Source organism: Gobius niger, assembly GCF_951799975.1.
Source record: "Gobius niger genome assembly, chromosome: 12".
NCBI classification, from domain to species: domain Eukaryota; kingdom Metazoa; phylum Chordata; class Actinopteri; order Gobiiformes; family Gobiidae; genus Gobius; species Gobius niger.
The window spans coordinates 23,064,150-23,080,538 of record NC_136863.1 but is presented as its reverse complement, the minus strand read 5'-3'; the positions used below and the strand labels follow the sequence as shown (position 1 = coordinate 23,080,538).

The following is a 16,389-nucleotide window of genomic DNA, read 5'->3' as shown; positions in this document are numbered from 1 at the left end:
GCCACATGAACAATTGGGCCTAAAAAAAAAAACCTTATCAGAAGTCCATGATGAACCGTGTGCACGGTGTGCACGAGTACAGAAGTAAACTAAAACAGTAGGAATGTATGTATGAATGCCTTTGTGTGCCCTCTGCTGGACAAGACTGGTAAGCTCAACAGTATAACAATGTAATAACGTTGTAAATATGTGTTAAATATTTTTCTTGCAGAATTGTAACTCATTCAAATCTTGAGGTCAAATCAGGTTTTGTTTTTTACTAAAATGCAGAAGCTTATAAAGAGAAGAAAACATTACACTACTATTGCAAAAGCACACAAACATTACAAAAAAGTGTTTGTTAAATTGGTAAAGACACAGAAATTATAAGAATACTTTATTAAAATACAATAAAAATGTATTTACAAAGAGGCCTCCATATAAACAGGTGTAGAATAACAAAGGTCATTCCATGAAAGCCTGCCTGCCTGAGATCATTACTAGACTCATCTTTTCACAGGAAGTGATGGCATTTTTCTTATGAGAACTCTAAAAGATGTTTATTTTTATTAAGTTTAGCAATGGATGCTGTTACAATCACAGGGTATGCCGTGTTTTGTAGATCATTTTACACTTATTTATAAAACGGTCATGTTTACAGTTCACAGTCTCTTGCCAACACATACTCAACCTAGCCTGTCTTCTTCTGTCCGATCTGCAGTTTCCTGTGTCTTTTCCTCCTTCCCTCCGTCCCCTTCCTCTTTTTCGATCCCAGATTTCTCTTCTCGTCGCCTCCTGATGTTGCACAAGAAGAACAAAGCCCCCCTACACCTCTTCCTGAACGCCGGGTCGCAGGCTGCATAGAGGAGCGGGTTGAGGCAGGAGTTGAGGTAAGCTATGCAGGTCACGTAGGGCTGTGCACTCAGTAGTATTGTATCCAAAGTACACGAGTATGGTATGAACCCAAACCCCAGCAGAACAGCTACTGTCTTATTCACATGTAGAGGCAGCCAGCAAAAGAAGAAAGCAAGCACTAAAGTCACTATCACCCTGAGGAGTCGGCGCTGTCGTTTGCGATCGGGACGGGGGCCTCTTCCAAAATGCTTGTTGAGGAGTTTGGCCAGTGAGCAGTAGCATATGAGCAAAATGATAAGTGGCAAAAGGAAACCAATTAGTGTTGATTTCAAGCTCAGAGTCGCAGCCCACCACATCTCTGCATGTTCTCTTTCAGTTTCATCCAAGTCTTCTCCAATTAACATAGAGTAGTCCATTTGGCAAGAGAGGAAAAATAATCCAGGATGAGTTGGATGCACTGTTTCCTCCTGCCAGTCATCAGCAGCGGCCTCGATTTCCTTAACAGAGCGTAGCAGCAAACCAGGCAGCGCTAGGACACATGACAACACCCACACACCAGTGATGATTAGTACTGCTCTCGTGGGAAATCTTTGTTGTGGATGGTGCCCTGAATGCCTGCGCCCGGTCAAAACCCAGTACCGCTCCACGCTGAGCATGCTCAGGCTGAAGACGCTGGCGTACATGTTAAGGGCTGTAAGAAAGCTGCTGATTTGGCATAAAGGTTGTCCAAAGGGCCAGTGGTAGCCCAGCGCAGTGTAGACCGCCCATAGGGGGAGAGTGACAAGAAAGCACAGGTCAGCTAAGGCCAAACTGGCTATTAGAGATTCGGTAAGAGAGCGAGTTGGGCGCGGGATAGATGGAGGATAAGAGACTGTTGACATTAGGGACCTTGGCCTACAACTTGATCTTGGTTGTCCAGTGTTTTGGGGGACTTCATTGTTGCACACTGTAAAGCAACACAACTTGGAAGTTCTACTCTGGCCTATTTTCTGTCTTCCATCAGGCCGGTCCAGGTATGCCCAGAGGACTAGTCCATTGCCGAGACTGCCAACAAGAAAGGCCAGCAGGTAAACAGCTGGGATGATGGAGAGAGAAGGAGTCCATTCGCTGTAGTCACAGTGGTGGAAGGATGGAAGAGGCGTTGGTGTGGAGAGGTAGTCTGCATCATAGTTGAATTCATCAGACTCCATTATCAGCTCTGCAGGGGGGGCTACAGTTGTCCACAGTGCACGTCAGCCTCTACTTTATACGATATTACTCTCTTGAAAGATCTGGAATAGAAAAGGAATATTTTGGAGTCAAATATTACACATGACGCAACCGAATAGAAAGTTGTTGCTCTAATGCCATGTGAAATGAACTATTACAATAGGATAAGGTTAAACGCTTAACCCCCACCTGAACAAATGTCAAAGCTTCTTGAAAATAGTGTCAAAATAACAAAAAAATGAGACGGAAAACAAGGATTAAAATGCAACAGAAGAGCGACAACAACGTAACCAAATAAGTGACAAACAAGCAAGGCAAAGAGCAATAGAAATAGGGACAAAACCGCTACAAAAAAGGGATGAAAATGCTGCAAAATATCAACAAAAAAGTGAAGAAAAACTGACAAAAGAGCAAAAGAAAAGGGACAAAAATGCAACATAAAAGCAATGGAAAAGAAACTCGAAAAAGTGACAACAATACGAGGAAAAAGATCTGTTTTATTTTGTCAGTCTTAGCTTTCAAATGAGGCGTTACACTGGCCCTTTAGATTTGGGTCAATCTGAACTGGAGAAAACGCACTTGGTTAAGAGGTTATGAAAATACTTGAAAAGATAATATGAACTCACCTTATAATAGTTTTTCCTCAGGCATGGTCAAGCATCTCCAACAAAACTTTCTTCCGTCACTGCTCCACTCACAGCAGGCAGCTCTAAGCCTGTGTCTGCTTCCCTCCGATTATATACCACTGCCCTGTCCCCCTAAAGCGCACACATGTATCAACACCGGACCCTCCTCTCCTCTCCATCCCCACACGGGACCACCCCAAAACACAGTTACGAGACCTGCAAATACTGCCCCTCCTCCCCCAACCCCAGGACAAACACGCTGTCCTCCCGTGAGACACAATAACCCATGGTCTCCCCTGCCTCATTCTGCCCCCCACGTGTGCACACAACTCCATGGGGCCAAGCGACCAACAAGCCCAGCCAAAGGTGCATGTAGCCGAACCTGTGCAAACTCAAATACTCTTTGTTTTGTAAGAGAGTCAGTGTTTCAGGCTCAAACATGCATTGTATAAACTGTGTAAATACGCACTACAGCCCTCATAGGTATGGTCAGGGAGCTGCATAAAAGTAGAATGAGAAGTGCATGTCTAAAAAGAAAAGAAAGAAAGACAGACACAAAAAAAAAGGCCTAGTTTGTTTGTGTCTGTCATAAACCACTGCAAACATAAGTACAGTAGTTCACACAGCTGTGTTGGCTCTGGTTTTAAACAGGGCCGTAATATAATGCTAATTTAAATGGCCCTTAGTGGTGTTCACGCACGGGTCAAAACAACCACTACACTGCCCTGCGTTGAATGAAATATTTTCATAAACCGCTGCCAGTGCCACATCATGAGTTGAGCTACTGAACTAAAAGCCTGATTTTCAGGTAGGGTGCTCAATGTCAGCTTTCAGAGCAACAATGAACTATTTTATTGTCGAGCCATCTCTATGATACTTTTTTTTTTTCTTCAATAGAATAAAATTCAGACCTAAATGAATCTTTTTAACTCATTAAAGCAAATAATGTTCACATCAGCTTAGATATCAAGGTTGATTTGTTGATGAAAATGCCATGGTCTCACTTTGTCACTTGTACAATGCTCCTAGTAAATGTCTAATTTTAATTTTAGCAAGAGAAACGTGTATAGTAATTAACATGCAATACTACATCCCACAAGCCTATTATTGTAAGACTAAAACATTGAAATTATGGCCCACTAAATATAAGCCAGTCATGCATGCAATATGAAATTTAAAGTATTTGGGATTTAATTCTCATTCTGACTTGTAACTAGACCAACCAAGTGGATACATTAAAACTGGCATTGTAGCATTGGATACCAGTGTGTTGTAATTGTAAACAGGAAGTGTTTGCTTCCACAGGGTCGGAGGTCACACGACCATCAACCTGTCGTCGTGGGAACAGATGTTTTAGAAAACATTCCAGTGTCTTCTGCGCCAACATGGCTTCCCTTATGATATTTGATGACATTCACCATACTGATGTCAGAGTACAGCCAAAATACAGTATGACATGTGGTTTGAGGCTGAGAGTAAAGTACTTTTATTGAGTATAATGTTATTAAGACATACTAAAATGAATGTGCCCACAACTATTTTGTGACCATTAGTAACATTACTGTTTCATTGCCTAATAAGTACAGCATGTTCTTCACCATGTACTGCCAGGCCTGTTTTACTACCGTGTATGAGCCACTATCTTACTATTCTAATGGACCCAAATGTAATGCACTAGTATCTATTAAAATTACATGTGAAATTTGCATGAGGTGTTGGCAGACTCTGAAGAAACAAAAGCCGTAGTACTGCAGCGTTGCAAAGTTATTGAAAGTCTGCCGGAGGATTTCTTAACAATGTTTCCACTGTGTTTCCTGTTTCTTTTGGTGATGGTTGGAGCAGAGGTGGAGGAGAAGCTGTCGCCCGAATGCAAGCAGTTCCTGTACATGGGGACTGTGCCTCGTGGACTTGAAGATCAGCCGTTTAAGAAGATTTGTCAATACTATGGCGGTCACCCCAGATTTTTCACCCTGTACGACACCTTCAGCCGCATTCCCGTGTATTCTGCCTACACGTTCAAACGCTCCGATGGATCCAAGAAAGTGGATGTGCCCTGGATGTACGAACCACAGGTAAGTCATATTCTCCTTCGTCTCCTCATTATTTTTATTATTCAAGAGAGACTTTATTAGTTTGTATTTTATATGTAGCATAAAAGGTTTTCAGAGTCGACAGCTGGACTTGAGTTCATGCTTCTCAGATAAGAGGCATCCCAAACTCAAGCAACCCAGTCTGTTTGATGACTGTAAAAACCTTTGCAACGATCGAAAACTCCTGTATGACTGAGAGCTTACACAAAGGAAAAAAAAACAAACACTGAACTTAAAAGAGCTGATTTTTTTTTTCCTGGTAGAGAAAATATTATTGGAAAAGGTAGGAAATTAAATTCACACACTGTCTTTCATCATCTCTAAACAATAGGCCTTTTATATTTCTGTTTGTAAGACTTTTTCATTTTGTTTATCCACATGACACACGTTTGTTTCAGCTCGCTCTTTCATCAGGCTCTCGAGAAATGCTGCCCTTCCCACCGGAGGCCATGCACAAGAGCTTTGAAGATGCCCAGGCCGTACTGGACGACTTCTCTGACAGTGTCTTCTACGAGCGTGGTCAACTGAACCCGGACGAACACCAGGCCCAACCCGAGGACAAAGCAGCCACATATGCTCTAACCAATGTAGTGCCTCAAGTGCGCGAGTTCAACATCGGTCCTTGGAAAGCCCATGAACACACCATACGCAGACGGCTTAACAATTACTGTCGTGGCACGGCGTATGTAGTGACAGGGGTGACGACTGCTGGACATATGATCCGGCGGCAAAATATCAATCGGCTGGGCATACCCAGATATCTGTGGTCAGCTTACTGCTGTACCAATTACGACCATAATGCCCCGTTTGACGAGCGCTCAAAGTTTCCCGCCTTTGCATCGTACGGGCTGAATGACAGCGAGGATAATAAAGTGCAGGAGCTGACAGTGTCACAGCTAGAGGAGTTTTTGAAGAGGGTGACATATGTGGGGAGCACCTTCCAAATCTTCTATGACAACTGTGCGCCACCAAACGGCGTGCAATATTAGACAAATAATGAATTACTTAAATACTTAAATGATTCTTGGTACAGGTGTTCATGTTCAGAAGTAGAGGTGTTGAGTTGTTTCATTGCAAGGTTATCAGAACATTTGGGTGGTCATGAGGGATGTGGTCGTAATGTTGTGCCCAATAAGTGACATAATGTCCAATTCAGCTTTCAAATTTTGTTCCTTTATAGCTGTAAAACATAAAATAAGAAATAAAATGCTACATTTACACAAAGCTTCCAGTATAATAAACCTTACAAGCATGTATGTAATAAATCATGTTAAAGCAAATACACTACATGAATGAATAAACTAAGATCTTTGAACTCTTCTCTTGTTAAGGGTTTATTCACATGTAAAAGAAATCACGATACACTTATTTGACGCTTACAGGTTTTTACTCTTTGACTGCAGCATAAAAACAACATGCCATTTGAAAAGTAAAAAAAAGTTTAAAACTCTAGTAGTCCTAAACTATTTGTCTGTACGTACGTCAAAATATTAAATTATGAAGTAACCACACATGGCAGACTGAAGTGAGAAGCATGTTTTTCTGTGTCGTCCAGACTCTGAAGAATAGATTTGATCTTATCTTAACCAGGTTGTATTGAGCTGCGTCTGTTTCTTTATGCTTGTGTCCAACTTGAGGATTTCGCGGATGGCCATTGTAGCGTAGGTAGAAGACGGCAAGGAGAACTCCATCCGCAAGGCTCGATATTTCCCCTCTGCAGAAGAAAGAAAGAAAAAAGATGACGCTTATCAGATATTTCAGATATAAGTAATTACAAAACTAACCTGTGCTGACGACTGGAGCAGGTTTGTTCTCCAATTTCTCTATGTCTGTGTGCACCAGGGGATTCCTTGGATCATCATACTGAACCACTTCCCTTTGCAGACAAAAGACAGAAGCAAAGGCTAAAGACATCTATTCAAACAGTGTTGAAATATGTTCATGTAAATACTGACCAGCTGACGTCAGTGGGTCTGATAACAACCCGTCTATAGGCTCCGGCCAAACTGTAGTCTTTTATTTTGTGCCGCATGTTGTCGATGTCCAGCGCATCTGCAGTCAGCATCTCTCTATAGCCACTGCCAACTGTAATGCAAACACGAGATCTGAAACAGCTTCTAAATTTCCAGTTAATTCATAGAGAATCACATGGTGCAGAGAGAGTGACCATTATCACAGAGGAGTGTTAGAGCACACAGCGTTTCGGACATCTGTTAAGTTTGCCTAACAAAGTCAATGAGCTGTCATTTACACAGCGCTGTTTCTTACCGTGGTGCGAAGGGTAGATGACGTCAAACCCAGGCAGGGGCATCACAATGTCGTGAATGGAGTGAGTCGCCGCCTCTTCAGCCGACAACACATGAGCCGTAGCTATAAATAAGAGGAAATGTTTTCACTTTAGCCCAACAACTCCAGTAGTTACAGCAAACAATACTTTTTCCTTTGTTGACGGCTGAAAGAAAATCCTAAGCTCCATTCTCTGCATTTACTTCTCTAAATCCATAAATCTCGACTTTGATCTTCCTTGCAGCTTTAACAGAATTCTACTAATCGCACACTCCAAAGTATGTCCAAAGTAAACAATCCCTGTCTGGTTTCACTGACTTCCATCTACCAAACTTTTAAGATGAGAAGTCTTGATTTCTTAGGCCATTAGTTCTTAAAGACAGAAACAATGATTAAAAAGAAGAAGAACTTACTTCCTCTCAGCACCAGGTCGCCCTCTACAGGTTTTAGGCCGAAAGCTTCAATCCTCCGGCTGACCATGGTGTTCCACAACACGCTCTGGTAACTGTGGATGTACATGAGCCGGTTGTTACGAGGAATCTGCAAGGAGGGGGGAAAAAGAACACAAATCTCAGACTAACCTGTAATTAATATGGACCACAAAATGCATCACACTTTCAACAATAAACTTTAAATCCCAATGTTAATATTTATATTCCAACACTAAAAGTAGTTCACGAAGAATGTGGTTGAGGTGAAAAACAAACCAGTCCGAATGCTTGAACGATGTTTTTCTTCCCGTACATGGACAGACCTCTCAGGAGTTGCCCTTCGACGCAGCGCTTGTTGGGCAGCTTCTTCAGGGCGGCCTCTGGGTCACGAGATTTCGCCCACTCCTCCCTGCAGCGAACCAGGAATTCTTTCTCCGCTGAAAAAAAGGTTTGGATCATGTAGCGGGAAATGTTGGAAATTCAAAGCTGAATAATGTAAATACCTCCAGGTCGTGGTAACAGAATCAAATCCACCACCTCATTCCAATCGTTTTTCAGAATGGCCCTAAAAGATATTTTTGTCCGACAATCAGCTAAAACCTTTCAATCAACATGTTTTATTGATGAGGTAAGAGATAGACTCATTGTATGCCTTACTTGCCAACTTTAAACGTCGGTACAGCTGTGGTCCCAAAGCGCTGCATGCCGTAGTAGTTTATAAAGCCAGTCTCTCGCAGAGAAGTCATACCTTTATTGACCTGATCATCAGACCCAGTGATATTTCTGTAACAGCACAAGTATGTTAGTCAGCAGTTCAACACACGCACGTCACTGCTCAATAGAGCTCATGACAAGCACATAACATATTTTATAGTAAACATGGCTATAATTAAATCATTGTAATGTGGTATAATTGCTAACTGACCTGAGAATTATGGTGAAGTGGTTTCCTTGCAGCTCTCCAAGCTTCAGAGGGTGATTTTTGTAGCTGAAGTTGCCAAGCTTCAGATTCATGAGGCACTTGTTAAGGTGGGCCAGCCTTTCTGCAGTGACCCTGAAAAGATGCATTGTAAAAAGGAAATGAGTTAATAAAAAATAATAATTTTGCAACTGCAACTGCAACGTACTTGAGCACAGCAATCTCCTGTACTGTGATGGCTCTTTTGTCTTTGGTTCCCATGTATGAAAACAAATTGGGTTTTAACCTACAGAGAAAGACATATGAACAACTTCCTCAGTCTGTAAAATTTGTTCTTAACCAAAAAAGAAAAAAAGAAATCAAACCTGATAAACTTTGAAAGCAAGTTGATGGCGTCCATAGTATCCTTGTTTTCCTTGTAAAGGACAAAGTGGCAGAAGCTTCCACGGTTTTTGGGCCAGAAGTGTTTTCGTGGTGCTTTTGTAAAAGACGAAAAGAGTTTGGTTATAAACGGTATCACTTCAATGAAAATTGTTACAATTGTTATACAGATAAAGATGTTGTATCATGTTTTTGTTTAGCTTTATCTGAGGTTTTTCCCCTGTTCTGGCATAAATTACTGTTTCTTACCTGCTTGTGCTTTGGCCTCTATCCACCAAAGAAAAGCAAAGGGAGGATAGTATTGTTACCAATAGTTACTAATGTAGACATGCTTATGAATGGGTTCTTATTGATCTGCATGCTGTTGTGATGGTAGAAATTGTGAAGTAATTTTTGCAATGCCATTTCTAGAAGGGCTTGGCAATAACCATACTTATAAATATCATGCACATGGTCATGCTCAGTCAAATTTGGAGTGAGTCACATCATACACAGCAGCTAATCCTCAGTGCAGGCTTGAAATACCTGCTAGAGCTTTCTTCCCACCAGCATGGTACGCCACTATGAACTTGCGGCCATCCCTGTCCTCTGTTTTCGTCTCCAGTCCGGGAAACTGAGTCTTTATGGCTTTGTGGACCCATGTTCGTTTCTCTTTTGAGTCTTCCAACACCTAAAGAAACAAGAAACAATAAAATCATACATGTCACTAAAATCATACACACCACTGTCAAAACCCCTCACCTCTATAGAAACACTGCCCTCTTTGTTCTTAAAAAGCTGTAACTCTCCAAGTTGAGTTCTCTGTTCCTCAGTGAGCACATCTGGTTCATCTGGCGGCTGTGAAGATTCCGGAGTTTCCTTACGACACAAAAGCCAAATTAAAATAGAAATTATTGGAAATTGGATGTACTAATGAGTATGCTACAATACCTCAACATCTGGAGGAATAGAAAGGTCGTCTAAGTGCACAGTCTTGCCTTCTTTGTTTATTTCATGAACGACAAAATCGGAGTATCTATTATCAAATAACAATGCTGGATGTTAGTTGCTTCTCCTCACCATTGCCAGATACATAATCAATGTGGTGCTTTTTTTCATTCTGTACTATCTTGAAAATGTGTTCGATCACATATAATAAGAGGATGCTGAGACTTTAGAACAACCATAAGATTATAACAAAAATAAGTGAAATAAAAACTGCTAAATGGAAATGAGCATATTGTGAAGCTGCTGCTCATTAGCAAACAAAAACATGGTGACAAAACAGTGACTACCTTTCCTTTAGGATTCCTGAGAAGCCTTCATGGTCACTGATATACTTGGTAATACCCACGTCCACCTCAGTCAGTCCATGCTTCATCATTTCAGCAAAACGCTCTCCATCTCCTCCATCTCCTCCCTCTGCATCGCTGTCACCTCCCTCTGTCTCCTCCGTGTCTTTGGGTTGGGCAGCAGCTGCTCCATTCTCCTGGTCGTCCTCAACTTTAGGTCTTTTTGGTTCAGTGTCTTCACCGTCATTCAGTGGAAGCCCTCTCTTCTCTCCAACTTGAGAGAAAAGGCCGGCTGTTGGCTCTGAATCAGCCATCAAAATCAGTCTATAGAGAAAAGGTGAAAGTATTAGTAGAATATCCTACAACTGTTCAGTGATGGGACAAGTGCTTTTTGTTGAACGCTTAACTCACTTAGAACAACGGGTTCTATGGTTGAAAGCAGCTTCAAGTGACCTCTTGATATGAAACACTTTTACTGAGACACTATAAAACAAAACACAAATGTCCGCTGAAACGTGTAAACATTGCAATGTTATAGGCTAGTGTTCGTTAGCAAGGCAGCTATGGTAATGCATCACGTTTATTCATTCTGGGCAACGAACTATTCAAGTAGATTTTGGTGATAAACCTAATCTACACGAAGCAATGTTTTCAGAGTAATTTTCTCACCCAAATTTGGTGAAATTCAGAAGAGAGCGGAAAGCAGCCAGTTTTCTTTTCCACACGTGCACAGTTTGTGCCCGTTCCGGAAACAGATGACTTATTCCCGCCCACTCTTCCGCTACTGGACATTAGTGCTGTCAATCAAATAATTCTCCGCCCTGAAAGTCCATGCTTTTTACGTTACAGTCTTGACACTTGATGGTCCTGTCGTTTGCAAGCAACTGTTATATACAGAAACCGCAAGAGTCATTCTAGCTCAATTTGCAACCAGACATAGCTGAAAAAATAGGAATTATTGAGCTGGTGATCATTGTTTGTTCGTTCAGTGGCGCCGTGGCTTAGATGGTTAAAGCGCCTGTCTAGTAAACAGGAAATCCTGGGTTCGAATCCCAGCGGTGCCTTTTCAGCGGACCATCTACTTTCAATGATGTGCGAGTGTGGAGACAGGCTATGGTGAAGAGACCATAGGACGTTCTAAAAACAATAGAAATATCTTCCATTGCATGACTAAGCCATCTAAGGAACTGCATTGTTGCAACTTATATTTCATATATAATAAAGATGTGCATCGTTAAAATGATCATGTTTGGATTATTTTATTTTTTAAGTTCCAACCAATGGTCCCAAGTAGATTTGTTCAAAATAACGTTCCAGACTCATCTCCCTATAAGCAGCAGGGGGCGCTGTTGGACCAGTGCGCGCTGAGGCAGCAGTGTTAGCTGGGTTAGCTGAGCTGTGTAAGCAGTGTTTGTGTGCGCACAGGGGGCACAGAGAGGACCGGTGCCGCTGCTGCACGCTCCTGACGGGATCAGGAGGCACGATGAGCTCCAGGAAAGGTGAGCACCCCCCATGTCCAACTGGGCTATCCAGAACTTTTGCAGTGCTCACTATAAAAGTTATGTGGGTCGATAGTTTGTCAGGACATGCTAAACGCCTTGTAGTTCTCAAGCTTTAAAAATGCTGATGATGTGTTTGTTTTTTCCCCCTCTCTCCTGCCCGGTGCTGTTCCCGTGAAATAATCCCAAATCCCGACAGTGATGGCCATCCAGGCTAGAAAGAGGAGGCCGAAGGGGAGGAAAGACAAAACGGGTCACCATCGGAGGTAAACTGCGGTCAAGTGAGCCGTCATCCGCAAAATGCCAGTCAAGCCAGCCGTAACGCTGTTTTGTTGTGCGTGACTATTACCGCTGATACGGTAGCCCAATGCGCTCACGGTTAGGGACCGTCAACAATGTATTGTACGTCCTCTTAAGCGTAGATTATTACCACGAATGCAGAGATAATTAGGGACCGTCAACAATATAATGTACGTCCTCTTAAGCGTAGATCAATAAGACTAACACGCTAGGCCAATGCACGACTAATTAGGGACCGTCAACAATGTATTATATCCTCTAAAGTGGATTTTTTTCTACATTTCGGATGGTACTGAAGAATCCTTTTTAAAGGTTTCACTCATTTCTAAGTGGCTAATTGTTACTCACCTCTCACACTCACTATGTGCCTAATTTGACCCAATTTCACTGTATAATTTATGAATAAATACACTACCAATATGCCTATTTGGTCATTTTGAACATGTAACAAACGGTCCTTTTTCTTACATATAGGGAAGGTTTTAAAGAGTCCTTTGAAAGGTTTCACTCATTTCTCAGTGGGTAATTGTTACTCACCTCTCACACTCACTATGTGCCTAATTTCACCCAATTTCACTGCACAATTTATGAATAAATACACTACCAATATGCCTATTTGGTCATTTTGAACATGTAACAAAAGCTCCTTTTTCTTAGATATAGGGAAGGTTTTAACGAGTCCTTTGAAAGGTTTCACTCATTTCTCAGTGGGTAATTGTTACTCACCTCTCACACTCACTATGTGCCTAATTTGACCCAATTTCACTGTATAATTTATGAATAAATACACAACCAACATGACGTCATATTGAACATGTAGCAAAAGCTCCTTTTTCTTACATATAGGGAAGGTTTTAACGAGTCCTTTGAAAGGTTTCACTCATTACTCAGTGGGTAATTGTTACTCACCTCTCACACTCACTATGTGCCTAATTTGACCCAATTTCACTGCACAATTTATGAATAAATACACTACCAATATGCCTATTTGGTCATTTTGAACATGTAACAAAAGCTCCTTTTTCTTACATATAGGGAAGGTTTTAATGAGTCCTTTGAAAGGTTTCACTAATTTCTCAGTGGGTAATTGTTACTCACCTCTCACACTCACTATGTGCCTAATTTGACCCAATTTCACTGTAGAATTTATGAATAAATACACTACCAATATGTCTATTTGGTCATTTTGAACATGTAACAAACGGTCCTTTTTCTTACATATAGGGAAGGTTTTAAAGAGTCCTTTGAAAGGTTTCACTCATTTCTCAGTGGCTAATTGTTACTCACCTCTCACACTCACTATGTGCCTAATTTGACCCAATTTCACTGTATAATTTATGAATAAATACACTACCAATATGACGTCATATTGAACATGTAGCAAAAGCTCCTTTTTCTTACATATAGGGAAGGTTTTAACGAGTCCTTTGAAAGGTTTCACTCATTTCTCAGTGGGTAATTGTTACTCACCTCTCACACTCACTATGTGCCTAATTTCACCCAATTTCACTGCACAATTTATGAATAAATACACTACCAATATGCCTATTTGGTCATTTTGAACATGTAACAAAAGCTCCTTTTTCTTAGATATAGGGAAGGTTTTAACGAGTCCTTTGAAAGGTTTCACTCATTTCTCAGTGGGTAATTGTTACTCACCTCTCACACTCACTATGTGCCTAATTTGACCCAATTTCACTGTATAATTTATGAATAAATACACAACCAACATGACGTCATATTGAACATGTAGCAAAAGCTCCTTTTTCTTACATATAGGGAAGGTTTTAACGAGTCGTTTGAAAGGTTTCACTCATTACTCAGTGGGTAATTGTTACTCACCTCTCACACTCACTATGTGCCTAATTTGACCCAATTTCACTGCACAATTTATGAATAAATACACTACCAATATGCCTATTTGGTCATTTTGAACATGTAACAAAAGCTCCTTTTTCTTACATATAGGGAAGGTTTTAACGAGTCCTTTGAAAGGTTTCACTAATTTCTCAGTGGGTAATTGTTACTCACCTCTCACACTCACTATGTGCCTAATTTGACCCAATTTCACTGTATAATTTATGAATAAATACACTACCAATATGTCTATTTGGTCATTTTGAACATGTAACAAACGGTCCTTTTTCTTACATATAGGGAAGGTTTTAAAGAGTCCTTTGAAAGGTTTCACTCATTTCTCAGTGGCTAATTGTTACTCACCTCTCACACTCACTATGTGCCTAATTTGACCCAATTTCACTGTATAATTTATGAATAAATACACTACCAATATGACGTCATATTGAACATGTAGCAAAAGCTCCTTTTTCTTACATATAGGGAAGGTTTTAACGAGTCCTTTGAAAGGTTTCACTCATTTCTCAGTGGGTAATTGTTACTCACCTCTCACACTCACTATGTGCCTAATTTCACCCAATTTCACTGCACAATTTATGAATAAATACACTACCAATATGCCTATTTGGTCATTTTGAACATGTAACAAAAGCTCCTTTTTCTTAGATATAGGGAAGGTTTTAACGAGTCCTTTGAAAGGTTTCACTCATTTCTCAGTGGGTAATTGTTACTCACCTCTCACACTCACTATGTGCCTAATTTGACCCAATTTCACTGTATAATTTATGAATAAATACACAACCAACATGACGTCATATTGAACATGTAGCAAAAGCTCCTTTTTCTTACATATAGGGAAGGTTTTAACGAGTCCTTTGAAAGGTTTCACTCATTACTCAGTGGGTAATTGTTACTCACCTCTCACACTCACTATGTGCCTAATTTGACCCAATTTCACTGCACAATTTATGAATAAATACACTACCAATATGCCTATTTGGTCATTTTGAACATGTAACAAAAGCTCCTTTTTCTTACATATAGGGAAGGTTTTAACGAGTCCTTTGAAAGGTTTCACTAATTTCTCAGTGGGTAATTGTTACTCACCTCTCACACTCACTATGTGCCTAATTTGACCCAATTTCACTGTATAATTTATGAATAAATACACAACCAACATGACGTCATATTGAACATGTAGCAAAAGCTCCTTTTTCTTACATATAGGGAAGGTTTTAACGAGTCCTTTGAAAGGTTTCACTCATTTCTCAGTGGGTAATTGTTACTCCTTGTAGTTGTGGCCGTAAGGTCTCTGGTGCCTGTCGCGGCGGCAATCCCCGAACCCGGTGGTGGCGCCCGGAAGTAAGGGATGCCGTCAAGCTGAAGAAGGAGTCCTACCTGGCCTTGTTGGCTTGTGGGACTCGTGAGGCAGCTGAGAGGTACCGGCAGGCCAAGCGTGCTGCAGCTCGTGCGGTCGCGGAGGCTAAAACTCGGGTCTGGGGGGAGTTCGGGGAGGCCATGGAGGAAGACTATCGGTCGGCCTCCAAGAGATTCTGGCAAACCATCCGGTGCCTCAGGAGGGGGAAGCAGTGCTTCACCAACACTGTTTACAGTGCGGGTGGGGAGCTGCTGACCTCGACTGGGGATGTCATCGGTCGGTGGAAGGAGTACTTCGAGGACCTCCTCAATCCCGTCGTCACGTCTTCCAATGGGGAAGCATGAGGTGGGCTCGCTCATCACCGGGGCTGAAGTCACCGAGGTGGTGAGAAAGCTCCTCGGTGGCAAGGCTCCGGGGGTGGATGAGATTCGTCCTGAGTACCTTAAGTCTCTGGATGTTGTAGGACTGTCTTGGCTGACACATCTCTGCAACATCGCGTAGCGGTCGGGGACAGCGCCCCTGGATTGGCAGACCGGGGTGGTGGTCCCTCTCTTTAAAAAGGGGGATCGGAGGGTGTGTTCCAATTACAGAGGAATCACCCTCCTTAGCCTCCCCGGTAAGGTCTACTCCAGGGTGCTGGAGAGGAGGATCCGGCCGATAGTTGAACCTTGGATCCAGGAGGAAAAATGCGGTTTTCGTCCTGGTCGTGGCACACTGGACCAGCTCTATACCCTTCATCGGGTGCTCGAGGGTTCGTGGGAGTTCGACCAACCAGTCCACATGTGTTTTGTGGATCTGGAGAAAGTGTTCGACCACGTCCCTCGTGGTGCCCTGTGGGGGGTGCTCCGGGAGTATGGGGTCTGGGGCCCTCTGTTAAGGGCTGTCCGTTCCCTGTATGACTGCAGCAGGAGCTTGGTTCGCATTGTCGGCAGTAAGTCAGACCTGTTCCCGGTGCGTGTTGGTCTCCGCCAGGGCTGCCCTTTGTCACCGGTTCTGTTCATTACTTTTATGGACAGAATTTCTAGGCGCAGTCAGGGGCCGGAGGGTGTCTGGTTTGGGAGCCTCAGGATCTCATCTCTGCTGTTTGCGGATGATGTTGTGCTGTTGGCTTCAACAAACCAGGACCTTCAGCACGCTCTGGGGCGGTTTGCAGCCGAGTGTGTAGCGACCGGGATGAGGATCAGCACCTCCAAATCTGAGGCCATGGTTCTCCACCGGAAAAAGGTGGCTTCCCCTCTACAGGTCGGTGGGGAGTCCTTACCTCAAGTGGAGGAGTTCAAGTATCTCGGGGTCTTGTTCACGAGTGAG

At 42.2% G+C, this 16,389-nt stretch overlaps 3 protein-coding genes across 6 annotated transcripts in view; 2 read left to right on the top strand and 1 right to left on the bottom strand.

Annotated features, from left to right (window-relative positions):
* The first annotated feature begins 60 nt into the window (after nt 1–60).
* Nucleotides 61–5,860, top strand: LOC306971076 (endonuclease domain-containing 1 protein-like). Of its 2 annotated transcripts, XM_079567219.1 has the most exons (5): nt 61–148; nt 755–869; nt 1,838–1,901; nt 4,512–4,741; nt 5,158–5,860. In XM_079567219.1, the coding sequence occupies exons 3-5, from the start codon at nt 1,850–1,852 to the stop codon at nt 5,746–5,748; spliced, it is 873 nt and encodes a 290-aa protein (XP_079423345.1). In that variant the 5' UTR covers nt 61–148; nt 755–869; nt 1,838–1,849; the 3' UTR covers nt 5,749–5,860. The 2 variants fall into 2 exon arrangements, with proteins under 2 accessions (XP_079423345.1, XP_079423346.1); XM_079567220.1 differs by lacking the exon at nt 1,838–1,901.
* Nucleotides 5,861–6,125: 265 nt separating this feature from the next.
* Nucleotides 6,126–10,166, bottom strand: pus7 (pseudouridine synthase 7). 2 transcript variants are annotated; one of them, XM_079567977.1, is made up of 16 exons: nt 10,051–10,166; nt 9,707–9,791; nt 9,518–9,634; nt 9,302–9,446; nt 9,026–9,043; nt 8,761–8,872; nt 8,604–8,681; nt 8,402–8,530; nt 8,134–8,259; nt 7,980–8,041; nt 7,753–7,913; nt 7,459–7,585; nt 7,028–7,129; nt 6,715–6,844; nt 6,544–6,635; nt 6,128–6,473 (listed from the first exon to the last, which is right to left on the bottom strand). In XM_079567977.1, exons 1-16 carry the CDS (start codon nt 10,137–10,139, stop codon nt 6,337–6,339), a joined length of 1,710 nt encoding a protein of 569 aa, XP_079424103.1. In that variant the 5' UTR covers nt 10,140–10,166; the 3' UTR covers nt 6,128–6,336. The 2 variants fall into 2 exon arrangements, with proteins under 2 accessions (XP_079424104.1, XP_079424103.1); XM_079567978.1 differs by lacking the exon at nt 9,026–9,043 and having other exon boundaries at nt 6,126–6,473.
* Nucleotides 10,167–11,422: 1,256 nt separating this feature from the next.
* srpk2 (SRSF protein kinase 2) overlaps nt 11,423–16,389 on the top strand; it is a 64,990-nt gene continuing 60,023 nt past the window's right edge. Inside the window, exons 1-2 of one of the 2 annotated variants that reach the window (XM_079567316.1) lie at nt 11,423–11,546; nt 11,746–11,812. In XM_079567316.1, the coding sequence (XP_079423442.1) occupies nt 11,531–11,546; nt 11,746–11,812 (83 nt within the window). In that variant the 5' untranslated portion in view covers nt 11,423–11,530. The remainder of the gene's footprint in view (nt 11,547–11,745; nt 11,813–16,389) is intronic. The other variant, XM_079567315.1, reaches the window with a different exon arrangement.

Excerpts from the sequence above, each read along its gene's own strand:
- LOC306971076 (XM_079567219.1), top strand. The coding sequence starts at position 1,850 with ATGCCCAGAGGACTAGTCCATTGCCGAGACTGCCAACAAGAAAGGCCA. Across the intron at positions 1,902-4,511 it reads CCAACAAGAAAGGCCAGCAG|AGGTGGAGGAGAAGCTGTCG; the intron begins GTAAACAGCTGG and ends TGGTTGGAGCAG. Across the intron at positions 4,742-5,157 it reads CCTGGATGTACGAACCACAG|CTCGCTCTTTCATCAGGCTC; the intron begins GTAAGTCATATT and ends CGTTTGTTTCAG.
- pus7 (XM_079567977.1), bottom strand. The coding sequence starts at position 10,139 with ATGATGAAGCATGGACTGACTGAGGTGGACGTGGGTATTACCAAGTAT. Across the intron at positions 9,635-9,706 it reads CTATTCCTCCAGATGTTGAG|GAAACTCCGGAATCTTCACA; the intron begins GTATTGTAGCAT and ends TTGTGTCGTAAG. Across the intron at positions 8,682-8,760 it reads TTGCTTTCAAAGTTTATCAG|GTTAAAACCCAATTTGTTTT; the intron begins GTTTGATTTCTT and ends CTTTCTCTGTAG.